The following is a 20,571-nucleotide window of genomic DNA, read 5'->3' as shown; positions in this document are numbered from 1 at the left end:
CTGGGGATGGGGGTGGGTGGTGGCTCAGGCAGGGGTAGGGGTGTTTTGGGATGTTGGCAATGTCATTATGTTTTCTCTTAAACGAAGTTAAGATATTTAAACTATTATATATTTTCAGAAGTATGGTTCTCCAAGTCGTTGAACATTCCAAGAGATAACACACACCTATTGCAACATAAAGAGGAAAAAGAACCTGCAATTCTCCATAGAGTTATTTGAATGCTCTTTCCCACCTGTTTGCTAACTTAATTTCAACTGTGGAGAGGCAGTGCAGGGCACTGATCTGAAGTTGAGCTGCTAGGGTTTAAACTCCTCCCCTTCTGTTCACCAGCTGGGTGATCTGAGGGCATTGAGACCTGCCTGTGCCCCATGTCCTGGTGAATTTGTTGAGAAGATCAAAGGAGTTAATACACTTCTGAGAATGACCCGTAGCATAAGGAACAATCAACAAACATTGACTCTCATTATTACCAGAGAACAGAAAACAACCCTGCCTCTTGGGGCTTCTTAAGAGAAATGAAAGTTGAAATTTCCACTTCCACCCTGCAGGAAGTGATAGGTGAGATCAGAACACGTCCCACCCCTGCCCTGCCCCCGACCTGGAAACCCTCCACCCCCTACTTTTGAAGCAGTTCCCAGAATTTGTCCACAGAGCTGCAGGAAGGCAGACATTCTTTTCCGTCCCACCTTCCTCAAACTATTTAAACAGTTGAAAATAAAGACCGAAATCTCACCCCCAGAGGCTAAGGAGCAGGACAAGTTATACCTGAGAATTACTAAATATTATTTGGGTAGAAAAAAATGTTCTAATTTATTTGATCATTAAGTACACACACACACACACACACACACACACACACACACACACACACTTTACAGCTTTTGAAATTTATTTATTAAATAGGCTGAGTGAAGGGAAAAGATTCCCTTTTTTTTAATATATTTTTATAGAAGTATAGTCAGTTTACAATGTTGTGTCAATTTCTGGTGTACAGCACAGTGCCTCAGTCACAGAGGAACATACATACATTTCTTTTCATATTCTTCTTCACCATAACTTACAAGATATTGAATATGGTTCCGTGTGCTATACAGTATAAATTTGTTGTTTATCTATTCTATATATATTAGTATCTGCAAATCTTGAACACCCAATTTATCCCTTCCCGCCCCATTCCCCACCACTATCCTGTAACCATAAGTTTGTTTTCTAGGTCTTTAAGTTTTTGTAAGTTTCTGTTTTGTAAGTAAGTTTTTTGTCTTTTTTTTTTTTTTTAAGATTCCATGTATAAGTGATATCATATGGTATTTTTCTTCCTTTTTCTGGCTTACTTCACTGAGAATAACTTGTTTATTTTCTTCCTTTCTTTAATCAGAACTAACGAAGTCAATGAAGTAGAAATCTAAACTACTCTGTTTATTATTATATCCTCAGAATCTAGAATAGTATTTGGCATAGCATAGGCACTCAACAAATGTTTGTTGAATGAAATAACTCTCATCACAGCAATTCTTTGGGGTAGGTGCTGTAATTATCCCATGGCATAGATGGAAAAACTGAAGCTAATGATCAGTTGCATCCAACATCACAACTCATCAGTGCCAGAGCTGCGTCCAGCTGGTGCCTTTAAGCATTCCGAAGCATTCATATTACGTTTCCCTCTTTAATGGATCAATCCAAACTATGCTTTGCTCTTCATCTCAAATTCCACCTGGATATGACCACCTCACAGTGCCTAATATTTCACTTGTCTAATCCAGCTAGCAAGTTACGGATAGAATAATTGGTAAACGTTGGTTTTCTCACACCAGTCTACTGTTCGAAACTGTTGGTGGCACCCTATAAAAATAAATGTTCCTGTCTCCAGCAACTCTGTGCTTCCAAGTTAACTTCTATTTTGGTATTGAGATGGGAGGGAAGGAGGCAGGGCACAGCCATTAAAAGAATGACACAGCATTTAGCACCAAGATGGCAGAAGATTCAACCCCTAGTAGACCCTGAGTTTCAAGACCACATTGAAATACAATAGCTTGCGAAATGGTACTCCCACAGGTGCCATGAAGGTTCTGAGGCTGACCATAAAAGGTCAGAAAGTGGGTGATGGCCCAATTCCTGGGAATCCCAGTCCCTTCCCCAAAGTACTTGGAATGTTCCTCCCACTTGTTAGCATATGAAATTACCTGGCCCATAAAAACTAACCCCGCACCTCATGGCCTTTTCTCTTGCCTTCCGAGATAGCCTGCACTCTGTCTATGGAGTATGTATCTTCTGAATAAATCTACCTTTACTCTCCTGTGGCTCACTCTTGAATTCTTTCCTAAGCAAAGCCAAGGACATTCACTTGGTGGGTATGTCCACGGGGCTCATCCCCTACCTGGGACACGGCCAACCTCCCACGCCTCAGTTTTACTGTATTAGTATCATCTCTTCTCATGCTATGCAGCCACACAGGAAACTGAACTCAAGCTCCGTATATAAGCATCTTCGCTTACTGAATGAGTAAATCAGTGAGTCTTTGATTTACAAAAGACTTGTGAAAGCACAAAAGGAAAAACTGAGAAAACTGAGGATCAGCAAGTTGTCACATTAGTTCATTAACTGAGTTTTTCTGTAGTCACTGAACACAATGTTAGACTCAGAGCCATGGCCACATAAGGGTTAACTGTTAAGAGAAAACAAAACAAAGCAGTAAGGAGGAGCCTCTGGTTCTAAGTGACTGATCTTTTCTGAAACCTGTTTTATGCAACCCTCAGAGCCCAAGAAACTTATCACAGGATTAAAACTTATGTAAACAAAGGTCCCTTTATTTACAACTTAGATTCTCTGAGGAGCAAAAAGGTCCAGCTCACACGTGTGCAGAGCTTTATTCATACTGGTTTTTTAAAAAATCTGATGATCTTACCGTGTAGAAGCAGCAATGAATGAAGTTGATGGCGAATGCTAAGGTAACAGGAGTTCATTTATTCGGGTTGCTGTGGGTTGCAATTCAGTCACTTCTGTCTGGAAAAAAATTTAGGTAGATTTAATACTCTGAGATAGAAGACTCCTTGGGTTTTGTAATTTCCTTGTCTATAATTTCCTGATAAGGATAACAATTCTATTAACTACAGGATCATGTAATTGTAATACTATTGCTTGTTCACTGACAAATATATGGTTATATACTTTGATTTTTTTCCCCACAAATGTAGTTACCAGCGGTTTGGAATATTTGAAGTGAGTCTAAATGATCCAGATAATTTTTTCCTCCTGCTTCGTCCCTGGCCTGAAAAGCCCCTCTTGTTTTATCCAGTTCCTCCAAGTCCATCCTTCTGGTTCCCATCAAGCCCCATGTTCTCCACATCCTTCTCTCCCACCCCCCAAATCCTAGAGGGTTAGTTGTCTATATACACACACACATGCAGACACACTTCATTGGAGTTTTCTTTCAAAATTCAAAAATGAGAAAGTTATTTTTTTTAAAGCCAAATAACACAAAAGACAAAGTCAACTTGACACATATCGTTTTTACATGTCTTTCTGTGCTAATGTAAAAAAAATAGAGAACATGTACAGTTACACCCATATGGATGCATGTGCTCCCCTTACTTTGATTCACATGAATGGGGCCATCATCATAGGCACGATTTGACTTGTTGTATTCATTTAACTGTGCCCTGTGGTTATTCCTCTAGGTCAGCACATATATCACGATCACTCATAGTCTATTGTTTTTGTAGAAAGAAGTACGTCTGTTTCTTTAGAATAGATTTCCAAAAGTGAAAATACAGAAACAATGTGTACTGCAGTTCACAACCCTACTAGTTCTCTACCCCATTCCATTGAATGCTATGAATCTTTCAATTCCTATTAATTTGCTATATGATCAAAAATGAGGGTATTGTGCTGTTTTGAATTCCATTTCCTCGGCTACTAGTGAGACTTAGCCTCTTTCGTAAAAAGCTTTTGTAAACTTTTTTGTCTATTTGCATTTCTTCTTTTGCAAACCCTAGTACATACTCATGTTTGTTTTTCTCTTACCAATTTGTAGGAACTCTTTTTTTTTTTTTTTTACAGGGCTATATAGAGATATAAACCCCTGCCTCATATATATTTCAAACATTTTTTCCATCTTTCACTCTCTTTTTTTTTTAAACCTATTTATGGTATTTTTTTTTTGCCTTCGTGTAACTTATGATGACATCAACTCTGCAAATTTTTTTATTACAGTTTCTTGTTGGTGTTGTTTGTTTGTTTGTCTTTTTGAAGAATTTTTTCCTGACCCTAACATTTTTCAAATATATAGACATATTTTACATTAAACTCTTTAAACCATTGCTCTTTTTCTATAAAACATGATATTAGGAAGAGCTAGTTTCCTTCCCAGGTGGAGATTTAATTACAATGTTAATATCATTTATTAAATAAGCTCTATTTTTCCTGGTGAACTATTATTCAAATTATTACCGTATATTATATTTTCATTTTTACTGGATCCACTAGTGGACTCCGTTTTGTAAAAGTGACCTGTTTGCCCATTTTGCTTGTTTGTTTGTTTGTTTGTTTTTTGCTTTTGCTTATGATGTGTTGTTTTAACCCCGCTAGCGTTACAGGAGTTTTTAGCATCTCCTGTAGCAGGTGCCTACCACCGTTTTCAGTTTCAGGGCAGGGTGGGGCAGTCTTTCTCCTGACCTCAAGCCTAGTGAGCAAGACTTTAAGAAGTCTGCTCACAGTGCTTTATATTTGTCCTCTACAGTTTGGAGGACACAGGGGAGAGGTGTGCTTAAGAAGCTTACAATTCAGAAGGCCGTGGGTGTATCCGCATGCCAGGAGGTGGAAAGAAGAGAGAGTTACCTTTAAAAAAGAGCTGTCCTAGTCAATGGTGGGTCCACCAGAGCTGGTTTGGGGCTGTCTTAAATCTGAACTGATTGAATTATATGGAGCGGTGATGTGACCTCAGTAGAAAGAGGCTAAAAATGTATGTGGTGCCTCTAAATTTGAAAGAGCAGGTGCATTTATCCTGCCAAGGACACTACAGGTGAGAGATGGTGAATGAAAAGTGGGATCTCCCAAGACCCTGGAACGTGGCCATGAAAGAGAATCAGTTTTAAATACCTCACAACTGAAAGAGGCAAGACATTTCCTGGCTCATTAACTCCTGTCCTACAAGTTTCAACCCTGGAGGAGACAGAAGCAGCCTGTTCCACTGTGAGGGAAAGAGGTGGGTGTGTGGGGGTGGGGAGAGGCCGGGAGAAGCTGGCGACAGAAAACAGAAACAACCTGGACCCCTTTTCCCAACCTTAGGGTTTGGACATGTTAGTGTGAGAGGAAAGAAGCTTTAGTTTAAATGAAGTTCAAAGTGAACTAGATAGAGTACTCCAGAACCGAGCCTTTCTGTGGGATGAAACATGACCAGAGGGCTTTAAATTTTTTTTTCTTTTGAAAGGCAACAGAAAGTAGAATGACCTGTCTGAGATTCTGCTTAGCGTCAGGAAAAGAACTGGCCCTGAAATGGATCTGATGGGCACTGGAGGGGCGGAGACTGAGGCTGTTTTCTGCTATTACCACAGAAATCATAAATGCCATTTGTGCAAGGAACTTACAATCTGTTTCTAATGTAAATATTGCTTGGGAGCACAAGAGTGGATTATTTCAATTTTACAGCCTTTTTTCAATAACTCTTCCCTTTCAGGGATCAATGGCTTTCTCAGAAAGATCCCAGGATTACCTTTTTCCTTTCACCTTCGTATCACTTCTGTCTACTGTTGGTTGTTTTTCTACTTAAATGTTCTCTACAGATACATCATATTTTGCCATTTAACCTAAGAGATTCAGCTTTAGAGGCATGTCATCAATTCCACAGGACAGTGAGGACCGTCAAAGCATGGGAGTCAAACGTGGGTCATTCTCTAAAGGGAGATTCTTTAAGTAGAACTTACTAATTTACAATAATGATGATAATAATTCCAGAAATGTGTAAAACTTCAGAAATTTTTTAAATGATGATAAAAATTTCAGAAATTTTAAATCTTCAAACTAGCCATTTCTTCCTTATTAGACACAAAATAAATAGGATTGCATACCCCAGATTTGAAATGAGGGCAGAAAGTAGAAAATGTCTTAGGATTCACTTAATGTAGCTGCTTCAAGGCAGGATGGGGAAAAGCTGAAACTCAAGCTTGACAACTTGTCAGTGACTTTGTCTAGCAATAGAGGCAGCAGGAATTGACAGCTACCAACTGTTGAAATTACACTAGGTTAGGCCCTCAGACTGGCACTTTATATCAATTATCTCATTTTTAATTGTATGCCACGTGTTAGTCTAATCTTTTTAGGATCCAGCAAGAGAAGACTTAGGTATCTCCTATTGAGTCAAGACTAGGGAGCCTAATGAGGTTTACCTAGATGGTCCCCTGGCAATTTCTGAAGCTTCAGAGATATTTAGGTTATTTGGGTTTCAACGTTAGAATTAATTCAGATGCGGCAGCAAAAGCTTGGGTGGTGCATCCAAATATATGATGTAAATGGTGATGCAGGAAAAGAGGGGGCAGTGCAGACTGGATTCTACCTTGGCTTGGTTCATCAATATTTTTGTCTTACAAATTAGAAATTTTTTGATAGTGACAATCTGATTTCATCTACTTATTTTTCTTTTCTTTTCTTTTTTCTTTTTCAGGTTTATTAGGTAGAATTATTATGGTATGACTGTGCATATACATTATATTTCATGTAAATATATACTTACAATATATTGCACATTTTTTTGTTTACATATATGATCTGATCGTCGTTTCTAAGAACAGATTAGAGCTTTAGCTTTTTAAACTTACATAGTTATCAAAATTGATTTCATCTACTTTTATGAGAATATAATATAGTGATTCAGTGAAACGATATAAATTTTATTTGCATTCTAAAATGAACAAACAGCCTATAATATAGGACTGCAAATAGCCCACAGGAGACACCTCATTTTGAAGAAGTCCTGGTTTCTTTTCCTCTCCAGTTCTTTTTTTTTTAAATCTCTGTGAAGGTTTGATTTTTTTTCCTTCATGCACTAGTGCCTCGTATGTCATTTGTGGTTCATGAGCTCCTTTTCTTTATGCCTTAAATCTTGGTGTTAAAACCACGCTAAATGAGGCTAGTCGAACTCATCAAACTACCAGTATGAATTTCAATATTCATTCAGAGGAAATAAATTCAGAAATGTCAGAAATATACACTTGAGTAGTGAGCATATTTTTGAATTTTCTGTTCTATCTTTTGTTATATTTACACGGGAGAACAAATTGTTTATATACGCAAGGAAGAAGGCAGAGGGTAAGCTACATATGAAGTTTCTGTTTCCCAGTTGGGACACTGATCATTTGCTAAATTGGATCTTTGCTTGTTAATGTCTCACTGTATCTGGAAATTATGGTCACATTTGTGGGTGTTTCTAAGGTTAAATTAAGTTTTAAACATACATTCCTAGAAAGGACTAGAAAGAAATGTGTGCAAGTGGTGGTAATATCTAAGTTTTCCTGGGGCAAAATTTTAGATAAAATCATATAGTAAAATGTAAGTCTACTGATTATACGTATTTTATGGACAGGCAAACAGTATACCCGAATGCCTTCCTGTGTTATAGAGGGAAAAACCGTTTACCTGGTCACACTGACCAAGCTCATCTTTGGTGGTAAAGCCATGCCTTATCCATTTTAGGTGACTTCGCTCCTAAACTCAAAAAAACCGAAAGGACAGCATGTAGTAGAGATGTGTGAGATTTAAAAGTTATTAAAGAGCCTTAGCACACCATATCTTAAGATAGCTACATTTAAACATTTGCTGGATTGTTGTGTTATGCTGTTTACAACAATGAAATGCACAAGAGTCTTTTCTACATTCGAACACGCTCGAATCCTCCACTTGCAGATTTTTACCAGCTGTGGCTACCAGACTCTCCTCCACATCTTGACCTGGGTTTACTTTTTTCTTATTTTTTCCTCAGAAGTCTTAGAATCAGGGTAGGGCTGAACGGGAAAGGAGTGAAAGTTGTATAATTTTTTTTTTTTAACACCTCATGCTTTGGTCAGTGCCATATCCTAGATTTTGGTTAATAATAACCACAGCTAATATTTGCTAAATGTGGTAAAGACAGGTATGATTGCATACTGAGTGCTTTTCATGCATTCTATCTATCCTCATATCTCTGCCAAGAAGAGATTTTATATATATATATGAATTTAGACTAAAAGAAGTTAAGAAATGTATACAAAGTTTAAAAAGAGCCAGAATCCTAACAACGATCAGTCAGCCTAATTCCAAAAACCCAGCCCTTCCTACTGTACCGAGGGGCCTTACTCTGGTTGCTTTCACTGTCCTATTGATTTTTTTGCTCTTCAACATCACAACAGGGAATTTCTTAAATGCTTAACTTTGCTTTAGTATTGTGACATTTGAAGATATTTAGACCATCTCTCTTGGTACAGATACTGAGCGTAAACTCAAATTCAAATAAAGCTCCAGAAATTGAGTTTGAATTTCCTGGAGCTCAAAGGGTTTGGTTCTGTTTCATTGCCTCTTTTATTTTTCCAGTGACATTTCTGCAGGAGGGGTTCTGGAGCAAGAGGGTTCCCAAGGATCCGATACTGTCTGGGGCAGCCTGGCAAACTTTCAGAGAAACACGTGGTTTCCACTGTCTTGTTCTTTTCCCTGTTTTGTCCTGCTAGCTTTCACTACTTTGTCGACCCAAGTGAACATTTAGAATCTTTATAACCAGAGTAAAATTGATGCTTTAAATCCTGTTCATTTGCAGGAAAATGGTTGCAAATGTAGGTAGGCCCCAAAGCCCAGACACAGAAATTGTAAGGTAGCTGGGGATCCATTATGCCTTTCCATCCCCCCCACCACCTCCTCCCCTTCTCCTTTTACTTTTCCTTACACCTCACCCTTCCTTTTCCCTCACCATTTTTTTTTTCCTGTCTCCCAGTGCTTAGCGCATTCTTTTAGGCTTTTATTCTCAGCTAGCTGTTAAGTAACTTCAACGAGGGTGTTCATTGATAGTGAAAAGTTTCCCTGTATTTGTCTTTTAATGAGGGTCTCAAACTAAAAGGTTTTTAAAATGCAAAAGAATGAATTTCAAATTATAGAAAGTTTGGAGGGGAGGTTAATTTGGCACAGGGGTCCTGCTCAAGACCCGTTGCTTGTTCAGATGATTTATATTTCGAAAGTCAAGGCACATATTCAATAAAGGAAGTGAATTATCACAAACTAGAATACAGTTTTATCACAGTTATAGCTGTGAGCAGGACCGCAGCCTCCCAGCCTTCATGTAAGCTCCCACTAATTATTTCATCATTTCAGTTGCATAGGCCACCATTCACACGCTTATAGGATAAACAGAACATAGGCTATGAAGATGAAGAAGATACAAAAATCTCCAAATTTTAATTAAAACAGTCATGATAGTTTTTTTTAATGGATGTATAGTTCATTTACAATATTGTGTTAGTTTCAAGTGTACAGCAAAGTGATTCGGTTATACATATATATCAATATTTCAGATTACTTTTTCATTACAGTTTACTACAGGATATCAAATATAGTTCCCTGTAATAAACAGGAAATCCTTGTTGCTTAAGAAGATATTTTTTATTTAAGTCTACAACTTTTTGATAAAATTAGTTTTCTTTTTTATAATACTTGCCCATGATTTCAATTTTTAAAATACTGGCTTTCTTAAATACATGGTTTGTTATATATGTGGTAACATCTCCAGCGACTTAAATTCTATCCTTTTAGAAATTTTAGAATTTGCTCTCCCTCTTCTAATCTACTTACAACCCAGGTAAACTCTACCAGATATACTATTTCTATATTGTCTGTTATTCCCTTTTTAGGATTTGCCTACCACTTCTTACTGATCCTAACTGTTGTTCTAAATAACAAAAGGAATGTTCCCACAGGGAAGAAAGAGGGGTGGATTTTCAGAGCCTGCATCTTGTATGGGTCTGTCAAATTTTCGTAATTCTAGACATGATTGTGCAGGATAAGGGGCTTTGCGTCATTGGTTATTGGAGCAGGAAAGGTATCTAGTGATACAAATCCTATTTAGGATTTGGGTAGGTTATTGTCATTATTCTATTCCTCTTTTGTTTCTTCAAACCTTTCCCCACGTTGTTTTGTGCCCACTTTTGTTACCTACTTTTATCTCTCCTGCCCCTCTTTTTAAATCCTTCTGGTTTGTTAATCAGTAACAAAAGGACCCACTGTAATACGGTATCATTCTTTTGCTGGTGTACACTCATCATGGCTATAATAGCTATCTGTGACTGAAACCCAAGATATGCACATACTTTGCATATTTCATTCCTAGCCTGGTTTCCTGAAGCATCTCAAGCACTTTAAAGAGTGTCTGGCATATAATAGGTGCTAAGCAAACATATGGAATGATGACTATTTGGGTTAATGTCTTGGCTCCACCATGGGACTTGGTTTGTACTTGGTACCAACTGAGGCAGAAGGTGAAGTGATTTGCCCAAGGTCAAACAGCCTCAGTGTCTTCATCTGTAAGGCAGGGCTAATAATAGTCTTTTCTATTGAGCTATAATTGGCATTTAACATTAAATTGGTTTCAAGTGTACAGCATAATGATTTGATACACGTATATATTAAGAAAAGATGGCCACAATAATTTAGTTGATATCCATCACCATACATGGTTGCAGATTATTTTCTTGTGATGAGAACTTTTAAAACTACTCTCTTATGAACTTTCAAGTATACAATACATTATTATTAACTATAGTCACCAGGCTGTTCGTTACATCCCCACAACTTATTTTATAATTGGAAATAATAGTATTTATTTTACAGAGTTTTATGAGGATTAAGTCAAATAATACATGGGATTGAGTTTAATATAGCATCTGGCACACAGTGAGCCAGCCCACCATAAATGAAGCTCTAAATGGGAAGGCAATGGGGCTTAGCAATTTGGGTACCAATTAAATCCTCCCAAGTACAAGCTGGGATAGATAAACCGATAGGGAAGTTCAGATGTAGAGTCAAGTCTCTGTCATTAAAAAAACATTAAATGCTCCCACAAGCACCTTCCTGAGCTCTGCAGTGGGCAGGTAACGCCCCCCCCCACACACACACACACACACAACCCTCATTACAAAGTGTGGTCCAGTGCCATGCTGCTGTGGCAGGGTAACCCTTGTGGGAAACACTTTATAGGGAGAAAGAGGAAGCTTCTAAGGTGGAATAAAGGAACCAGTATTAATTGCAGGGCAGGTTTGGAGCCGAAATCCTGGTTATTTTCATCACTGATGATCTCATTTCATCCTGCCTGCCCCTCTCTGAGTTATCCTTTCCATGTCACACATGAGGAGACAGAGGTTCAGAGTAACTTGAACGCAGTCACCCAAGTCTCTGTGACTCGAGGCTGTTCAGCCTCCCTACCATATAGCACAAATGAACATACATGCTCATCAACTGTCCCCTTGTCCCCCCCGAGGGGACTTGCTGTGGACCAAATGCAAATCTCCCATCTTCAGCTGCAGGATGACCAGCAGCAAAATGTGGTTCCCTCTGCTGAGAAAGAGGATCTTCAACCCTCATTCCAGGAGAAATGTAGATTTTCAACCTCTTCTAAGACATGAAAAAGACTTCGGATTAATAATGCTACATCAAAATTCAAATCTCTGGTCCATACTGTAGCTTTTTTAAAAATTCATACACATTTCTACACTGTCATCGTCACCTTTTAAAATGCATAATACAGCATGATTGCAGTTTATATGATTTAATGCTACTTCCAAAGGTAAAAACAGTCAGGGAAAAGCAGATACCATGTAAGAATCTGACTTAAAGTGAAACTTCTCAATTCCTGTCAATACTGCAGCTTTCTTCAAAAAAAAAAGGGGCATCAGACATGGGAACCTCTCCCAGAAATGTCCAATCGATTAAACAATGAAAATAAGTTGCCAACAGTACATAATTTCCAGAAGTCTATGGTCTTTTATATGAAGACAAAATTAATAGGAATACAAGTTGCTTTTGCATTACTGTGCATAAGAAGATTTCCTGCAGCAATTTAAACAGAATAAAGGGCACATATATTCAATAAAAGCTCACTGATGATAACACAATGAAACCCTCAGGGACACAAACTGCTTTTTAAATATTTTTAAGTAAACTCTTACTACCAGCAAGTACAGCAAAAAACCTAGAATTTTTTTAAAAAAATTGATTGAATCTGAAGCAGGCTTTGTTTTCTTAAAGAGCATTTAATCTCATTTCAAAAATCCATTGCAAAAGGGATTACTTAACAAGAGTACTTACAATTGCTGGTTTCCTAATCTTCAGCATCGTAAATTTATTATTAGATGTTTATAGTTTACCAAGTTGCCAACAGCCATTTTCTCCTTTGTTCTCAGACTCAGGTCATAAAGTTACAGGTGAAAGAAATGACTTTTTAAAGTGTTTTTAAAATAAAAATCTACAGCAAGAACACTTCACTTTTAAGGATGTTGCCTTTTTATTATATGATCTTAATTAGTATTAACTTTAAAACATTTCTTAGCATGACAATTTATATGTACTGGCAACAAACATGGAACACGCAGATTCATAATTTCACTCTAGAAATGAAAAAAGATACTGTTAAATTATACAGGAAATCACTAGAGTATTTATGCATAAAACAAGAAGAACTGTAGAGGTGCACTGAGCTCTAAAGGGGTAAGTAATTCAGTGGTTCTCTTTTTAAAATCTCAACTGTATTCCCCTTGCCATATGTATTGGATCCCACATTGGTAGGTGAGAAAACGGCGTCAAGCTTCATACTGGAATGGCATCATACTGGAATGAACTAAAAAGTTTGCCAGGCGTCGAGTCGTAGAAGTGGCAGTGTTGCATGTCCGTTTTTCCATCTGATGACTGGTAACATGGAACAAATGTGAAAGGTTAGAGGCCTAAGACTCAGGATTGGATACATCTATGTGACACCAAACATCTCACATTGATGAAAACAAAAGGAAACAACTTCACATCATCAGTAACTCAGTGTTTTGATTTGCAAATATCTGGATGGTTGACGGATTTTTGAACAACTTGAAGATGTAGCTTGGAAATCATACAGCAAACCTTCTATTACAATCAGTGTTGAATTTCCCAGTATGATTCCCCCCCTCTTTTTTATGGAAATTCAGAATGTAGTCCAGATAATAATTAAAGTGTCTTTGTCTTATATTCCTCTAAATACTGATTAATCTATTTCCCAATAAAAAGGATTTAGAATGTAAAATATATATGTAACCTGGAGTGTGTGGAATTAAAAAAATACATATATATATATATATATATGTAGGAAATGAACATATATATAATATATGTTCATTTCCTACATCTTTCCAACAAGAATTAAGCAGTGTTAACTTATTCTTGCTAAGTTCCCTGAGATCACTGAATCCGGAGTGTTAAGAGAAATGTCAGATATTATAAAGTCTCAAGGGAATAAAATTCATCACCTATTCAGGCACTCTGACTATTGCAGCATGAGAGCTCTAGGACTCTTAGCACAAACACATGGTTACCATGTCCCTGTCACCTACTATGTTCCTAGACTTTCAACAATTTTAATGACAGGATTACGTTAAAAGTTAAAACCGAAAGGCTTTTTACGTCAGTGGTATTGACAGTCACCATATTCCTTCAGCCACCTGGAACAATTACATAATAATATTATGGATAAGTCAGAATTGATAACCAGGATTAAATCATTCATTTGAATTTTAACCTCTCTAATTACAGAATTTACTTACATCAGCTCCATATTTTGGTACCACCTTTTCTTTCAACGTGCTCTCACAGGAGTACTGGAAATAGATACAGAACTCTAACATTGCTTTGTGCTGATTATTGGAAATGCTGGGAAAACATTTTAGCTTTCCACTCCATAGAAACCAAAATGCTGGTTAAACTTAGGTTAAGTGTAAAGTAGGAAAGAGATACAGCTATGAGGTTAAAACCTCAATGTCCAGAAGCCAGTGGATATACAAAATTTGAGGCCAAATGGAATGGATTTTATTTCAGTGTGTTAATTTTGTGTGGGGAGTACTTCAGTATCTGTATCTTTGTAGAGAGATAGCCTAAGGGCAAATATTTTAAAATTTCATGTGAAATTTTATGGTTTTTACTCTCACATTTTCTCCCCAATACAGAAAATTCTTCTTTTAGCATTAAGTGAACTGATTTATCTGTTGAGTGTGAGTGTATGCTGACAAAACCAATTATTCAGGAAAAGGAAACCCACTTTAAGGCCTTATTACCTGGTCTATATATCATTCTTATTCATATTACCTGTTTAGTTATTTCTTTTTGCATGTGTAGTAAGCATGACCCTTGTGCACGTCCAAGGAGTGCTTTTAAGGACTGTACCAATAATTCATACACTGAACACTAAATTCTAAAAGATTATAAACTTTTCCTGTAAGACAGCAGGAATTGGAATTTGACCAAAATACTTCAAACTAATAAATTTAAAACAACGAAGGAAATAATGGGTCAAATTGAGAAGGTTCAAAGGGATTTCTGTTCCAGGACATATTTGACAAATGCCTGGAGCAGACTGTGAAATACTCTATGGGCTAAATGTCTGATAATTGATAATTGATAAATGTTTGATAATTGGTCTCAAGCTCTATCGCAGGATTTAAAATTATTCTAACCAAAATGTTACCTTATTGGAGTTAGCTAGGAGGGCCACCATTCTACTTTAAGCAAAGACTACGCGCTTTTATGTTTGCTGGCTTCATAATTGTGAAACTTTTCCCAAAACGGGCCTTTTCGTGGAAATACGGCAGTCAGGGTTCTACCCCCAGTCTATCATGAAGATGGAAGAAGATAGCTGGAAGGGTTAATAAAAGGCAGCACAGCTCTACTTTCAGGTGTCTTTTCTCGCTGACTACCAGGCAGACATGGCCTGCCAGCTGCCCTGCCAGCTCGTAACGTAACACTAGTTTAAAGCTACTGACCCCTTACACGCATGCGCTTATGTGCGCGCTTGTGTGTGAGAGCTCACACACACGGAAATTCTTGGCTTTAAAAGAGTTTGAATAGTGACGATATAGGCCAAACTATAATTTTTATTTAAATTGTCTCTCTAAAAACATCTCCGTTTCAAGGGTTTTTATTTTTTTTTTAATTTTTTTTAAGGGGGAGAGGAATAATTAGATCTGTTTATTTTTAGAGGAGGTAGTGGGGATTGAACCCAAGACCTCGTGCACGCTAAGCATGCACTCTACCACTTGAGCTATACCCTACCCCCATCAAGGGTTTTTAAAACAATTTTAAAATGGATCCCTCATCCCAGTGCTTACTATTTATCTGTGGAGGTGTGTGAGTTCCTACAGGAAGCTCCCAGTGACTCTAGCTTGAAACCCGTGTCATTATACTTTTGGTTGCCCTCTGATTATCTACCAGGCGGATGGTTACTATTGAGAGTTTAAAAGTTGGTGGGTAAGTGTGGGTTCCTTTTGCCTCAGTCATGAGAATTACGTCACAAAACTATTCTTTGGTATGGCTTTTAAAGTCAGTTTGTTATATTTTAATCCCAGCTCATACATGTATAAAACTTGAAAAAGATCCCAAATGAGATGATTGAATTCTGTTTAAAAAAAAAAAAAAAAACTGACGTTGAATAATAAATCTCTATCAGCCTTTTTTTTTTTTTTTTTTTGAGGTGTTTAAAATTTAAGACATTTTCCACATAGGCTTTCTCAGCTTCTTATGAGATTTATAGAATATTACATGGTTGAAGAACTCAGATTATTAAATTCTTCCTCCCTCTTTAAAAAGATGACCAAACATACTGGTTTTCAGGAAATTCAATTTCCTGAAAAAAAAACTGATGAATGTTTTATAAGTATTTCTAATAATACAAAGTAAGAGACTGTGATACTAGCATGAAAATATAATTTCTTAATAAATAATGTTATGTAGTATTCTATTTCTGAGTGAGTTTCACTTCATAATAAACTAATGTCCTTAAAAACATATTGGGTAAAGATATTAAGCAAATGAATGTATCTAATGAAAGAAAAGATCAAGATATAGAAGGAAATGCTAAGTAATATTGCTAATTTTCCTGTCATCATTCAATTGTTCTGCTAGTTTAGCAGAGACTTCATGTCAGTTTTAAAGATATTTTTATCCAGGAGAAAACCAACTGAAAATTACAGTCGGTTCTGAGAAGAATGTCCCATAAACTGGATAAGCCCTGAAATGAAAAGGAAAATTTTCTGATGATTCCTGTTATTTAGTATGTATAGGCATTCTACATATTTTTACATATCACCAAAGAACGCCATCTCAACAAAAAGCACCCAGAAGGACAAATAGATAAGATGCTGATAATTCTATAAAAGGAGTTCTAATATGACTTAAAGCGAAGTCTTTTCATAAACTTACTCTCCTTGGTTTTTAAGAGAGTATAAATTCAGTTCTACAAAGCTACATGGAGTCAAAACCGATTTAGGCACAAACAAATCCTTATTGTATTATTTATGATGTATGCATGAATTCGAACTAGAGAATCTTTAAGTAAATGGAGAATTACAGTTTTAAAGGCTTTTCACTTGAAAGTTGTAATTACTGCTAACATTTTCACCTGACATTTAGACTGCTTTAAAATTACCGTTCGAATGAAATGACACCTTTCAAAATAAGCTTTTTTTTTTTAATATTGATGCTAATGCTACCCACTGAAAACATTTTTAAGAGATAATATTTTACATTTAGAGCAGCTCAGAAGTACCCTCATGGAGAATAATTTTTTAATTATAATTTTGTTTCATTAACAGAATGATTGACAATGCACAAAGAATACATGGCTTTTTAACTAGATCTTTTAAATTTAATTTCTTAGCAACTTTAATTTGCAGCCTGATTACTTCTATGTATTTCAATTTCCAGAAGAAAGTGTAAATGTTTTGGATGTTGCCAGAGCCATCTGAGAAAAAAAAAATCTAGGTAAACATACAGTAAAATTCCATCTCATATAAAATATATGCTTTAATTAAGTTTCTCCATTTTGTCTGAGAACCAGGTCAGTATAGTTGAAATGATTACCTTTTAGGTTTTGATGCTTCAGGCTCTGGCTTTGTCCCTCTGGGTTCCAGCAGCATATTTCTTGACAAAACTGAAACTACCCATTCCTGTCGGTTGGAAGTTTCGTCAGAGAGATTGACTAGACAGATATTCTTTAAAAAGCATGGAATTTAAGGAACAGTTGAACGGCTTCATATTCTTAGTCAAAATCTAGTGGCAAAAGGGCTATTAATTATATAGCAGTATTTAATTCTAATTTTCTCATACTTGCGGGGGAAAAAAAAACAAACAGAATTTTAGTTACTAACCTTTCAATGGTAGCTTCCAAGTGGTTTAATGCAACAGAGAGCACAATGAGAACTACTGGCAGCTTCATGATGTCCCTTGCTTCTCAGATTTTCTGAAATGAATAATTCAGCCCTGAAATCAAGCGATTTACTATAGCTCTGATTCATGGTACATTAAACTAGAGCCTACTTTTAAGAAAATTTTTTTAAAAACATAATATCCAAGGACCATAATTTTATTAATATAATCCCTTAATACTGTTCAAACAATTTTCAAACATTTTCAAAATTTTCACTTACCCCATTTCCTTCTTGAAACAATCTGGAAAACTAATATTATAGCACATGATCCTTTAGCCTTTCTTTGAAAGGCTTTATTGCTATGAAATAAGCCATATATTTCATCTCAAATTTGCTCTAATGCTAAGTAAATAATATTTTCCCAGGAACAGAAAATTCCTTACCTTCTAATGTCTTAGCATCAGCAATATCAGAAAATGCCTTTAAAATCAAGGAAGCTTCATGAAAAATCCCAAGCTTGCCTCCCTTGGAGTATTTACTCCGGTCTTGCTAACCAGTCATCCACCTCTTATATACCCTTTACACATTTCCCACCTCTGACATCAGGCAGCTCAGAGAGACTCTGTCATTAATTTCTATCCCTATAGCTAGAAAATGCCTCAGAGACATCAGAAGCAGATGGGTCATTATTACATGAACACATCAAAAATATTAACATGGCAGAGACAGAGCATCTTGGTAGAATTAATGGTGGATCACATACAGCAGAAGTTTGAATTTGCCATCTTTGTAAAATACCAGAGTGGATTTACAAGGATTCAATAGAAGTTTCTATCGAGGAATTGATTAAAAAGAAGTGATTAAGAACAACAACAAATGTGTTTATATGCAGAGTGAAGTCAGGGACAGTGAGGAGTCTGCCTAAATTCCAATAACTCCTGGGGCTTAATTCCATGAACATTCAGTAGTAGATTATGATACAAGGGCAAGGTTGAAAAAAAAGGACACAGAAGAGTCTATTTCTCTTTGGAAAGTAAGTTCATTTGTGCCATTTTTTAAGATTTCACACGTAAGTGATATCATATATTTCCCTTTCTCTCTCTGACTTATTTTACTTGGTTTGATCATTTCTAGGTCCAAAGGTGAAAGGGATGGGGAGGGATAAATTAGGAGTTTGGGATTAACAGATACATACTACTATATATAAAATAGATAACAACCAGGACCTTCTCTACAGCACAGGGGACTATCTTCAGTATCTTGTAATAGCCTATAATGGAAAAGACTGAACAAGAAAAAAAAAAAAAAATATATATATATATATATCTGAATCACTTTGCTGTACATCTGAAACTAACACAACATAGTAAATCAACCATACTTTAATTTAAACAAAAGGACACAGAAAATAAAAATTCACTTGTCAGCATTTAGATAGAGACCCATAACCATAGTCAAGCAGTTTTTCACTGACTTTTTCCATTGTTACATAGAAACATCACAATTATTTTGAAGGTACAGATTGAATTTATTTTTTATTTTCCCCCAATTATTCCTTTCTCTTGTATTTTTAAGACCTGTGTAAGTTAATATTCTAAGTTATGAGACCTTGATATCATATATAGCAACTAAGACAGTGAAAATGTGCATGTCTGTATAATCTAAAAAAAAGATGACACTTCTTTAAGTAAAAAAGTTGAGTTCCCTGATTCCATGTATTTCTTTAAAGCTGAGTTACATAGTTTGGAGGTGTTTAGTAGAGATTTTAGGAGGAAAGAAATTGCTTTCCAATCCTTGTTCTAATTATCAACGATTCTGAAATTCTAGTATTTCTGTGAAAATTATTGATATTCCAAAAGGAAATATAAACTCAAACCATTTGGAAGAATAATGATTTCCTGTAAGAAGATAACTAAATGTACTTAACAAAGTGCATACAAAGATTTAGAAGTAATACAGAGGCCCAGAGATGTTCAACATTGTGTCCAATATCACACAGTTAGTTTGTGTTGAATCTTGGACAAGAGCTTTTTCTGATTCACAGATGAGTGTTCATTTAGACCAAAATGTCTGCTTTTAACCTACATAATTATTTTCCTTTTTTTTCCCCTCTGAGATGTTAAAGGTGTCAAACATACATTCAAAAATGGACTCTCACCCCTGAGAAATTAAGGTTATAAGAAAAATGTTCTGCCTAAGAAAGGAACAGGAGAATCTGACATTTTTCAAGGACTACCTTGTATCGGGCACATATATTTAATTGATATATGAAACCTCACTCCATCTGCACACCTCTTAGGTGGTTATCATTTGCCCCAATTGATGAACGATGAAACTGAGGTTGAGGGAAGATAAGTCACTTGCTTAAGGTTACACAGCTACTCAGGGGCAAAGTGAAATTCCAACTCTCATCTGTTTGTCCCATGATATGTATTTACTCTTTGTTTAAAAGAGTCTCTCTGAAATCAACTATACTTCAGTAAGAATTAAATAAAGAAAAATAAATTTTAAAATGAGGTTAAAAAAAAAAAAAAAGACAAAGTGATCAACGCCTTGTAAGTCAGGTAAAATGAGGACTAAGAAATGACCTTGGATTAGCAGTAAGGGAGCAGGTGACTGGTGACCTTAAAAAATTAAAAAAAAAAAAAAAGTCTCTCTGCCCATAGACTGACTTACCAATTGCTTCCTGTCAATTTTGTATTTTATTATAACGCTTTGAATGATTTTGTTATAGCTACACATGGCTTTTTGTTGGTCTTGTATAATGTTTGGTAAGGTCAACAGCTACTGCAATCTCAACTAATTTTAGGTCTTACATGTTTCCTATACCAATGAACGGGATGTGGCTGTGATGATCTCTATGGGGCAATTCCATTACCAGATCATAAGCTCCTTCGTTCAGGACAAACACTGCTATGAGCCATCTCTGTTCTCCCTCTAGCCATGCTAGTCAAAAGAGTGAGTGAGATGTCGGCAGCTCTGACATCACCCAGGGGCTTATCAGAAATGCCAGATCTCATGACCCATCCCAGATCTACTGAATCAGCAGGTGTGTTTAAAAACAGGTCTCCTCAGTGGTCATATGCCTACTTTTGAGAAAAACTGTCCTGTTGTACATTTCATTTATTCATCGATTCAGTAAGTATTGATTAAGGACCTACTCTGGGACAGGGAATGTTGTAGGTA

At 36.4% G+C, this 20,571-nt stretch overlaps 2 protein-coding genes across 6 annotated transcripts in view; one reads left to right on the top strand and one right to left on the bottom strand.

The window, feature by feature from the left end:
- Window positions 1-2,831: 2,831 nt before the first annotated feature.
- Window positions 2,832-20,571, top strand: part of SLCO1A2 (solute carrier organic anion transporter family member 1A2) — a 77,349-nt gene continuing 59,609 nt past the window's right edge. For 4 of the 5 annotated variants that reach the window (XM_031444010.2, XM_031444009.2, XM_064479091.1 and 1 more), the window contains exon 1: window positions 2,832-2,946. The gene's annotated coding sequence lies outside the window, so the exon portion shown is untranslated. Of the gene's footprint in view, window positions 2,947-5,149; window positions 5,202-20,571 lie in introns of those variants that run through there. The other variant, XM_031444008.2, reaches the window with a different exon arrangement.
- IAPP (islet amyloid polypeptide) lies at window positions 12,509-17,595 on the bottom strand. The gene is given in 3 exon segments (XM_031444011.2): window positions 12,509-12,836; window positions 12,838-12,907; window positions 17,386-17,595. Coding segments are annotated over 3 exon segments (273 nt in total). The 5' UTR covers window positions 17,454-17,595; the 3' UTR covers window positions 12,509-12,701.

This window comes from Camelus dromedarius, chromosome 25 (assembly GCF_036321535.1).
Source record: "Camelus dromedarius isolate mCamDro1 chromosome 25, mCamDro1.pat, whole genome shotgun sequence".
NCBI classification, from domain to species: Eukaryota; Metazoa; Chordata; class Mammalia; order Artiodactyla; family Camelidae; genus Camelus; species Camelus dromedarius.
The sequence above is the reverse complement of the archived record's forward strand: the minus strand, read 5'-3'. Positions and strand labels throughout refer to the sequence as shown.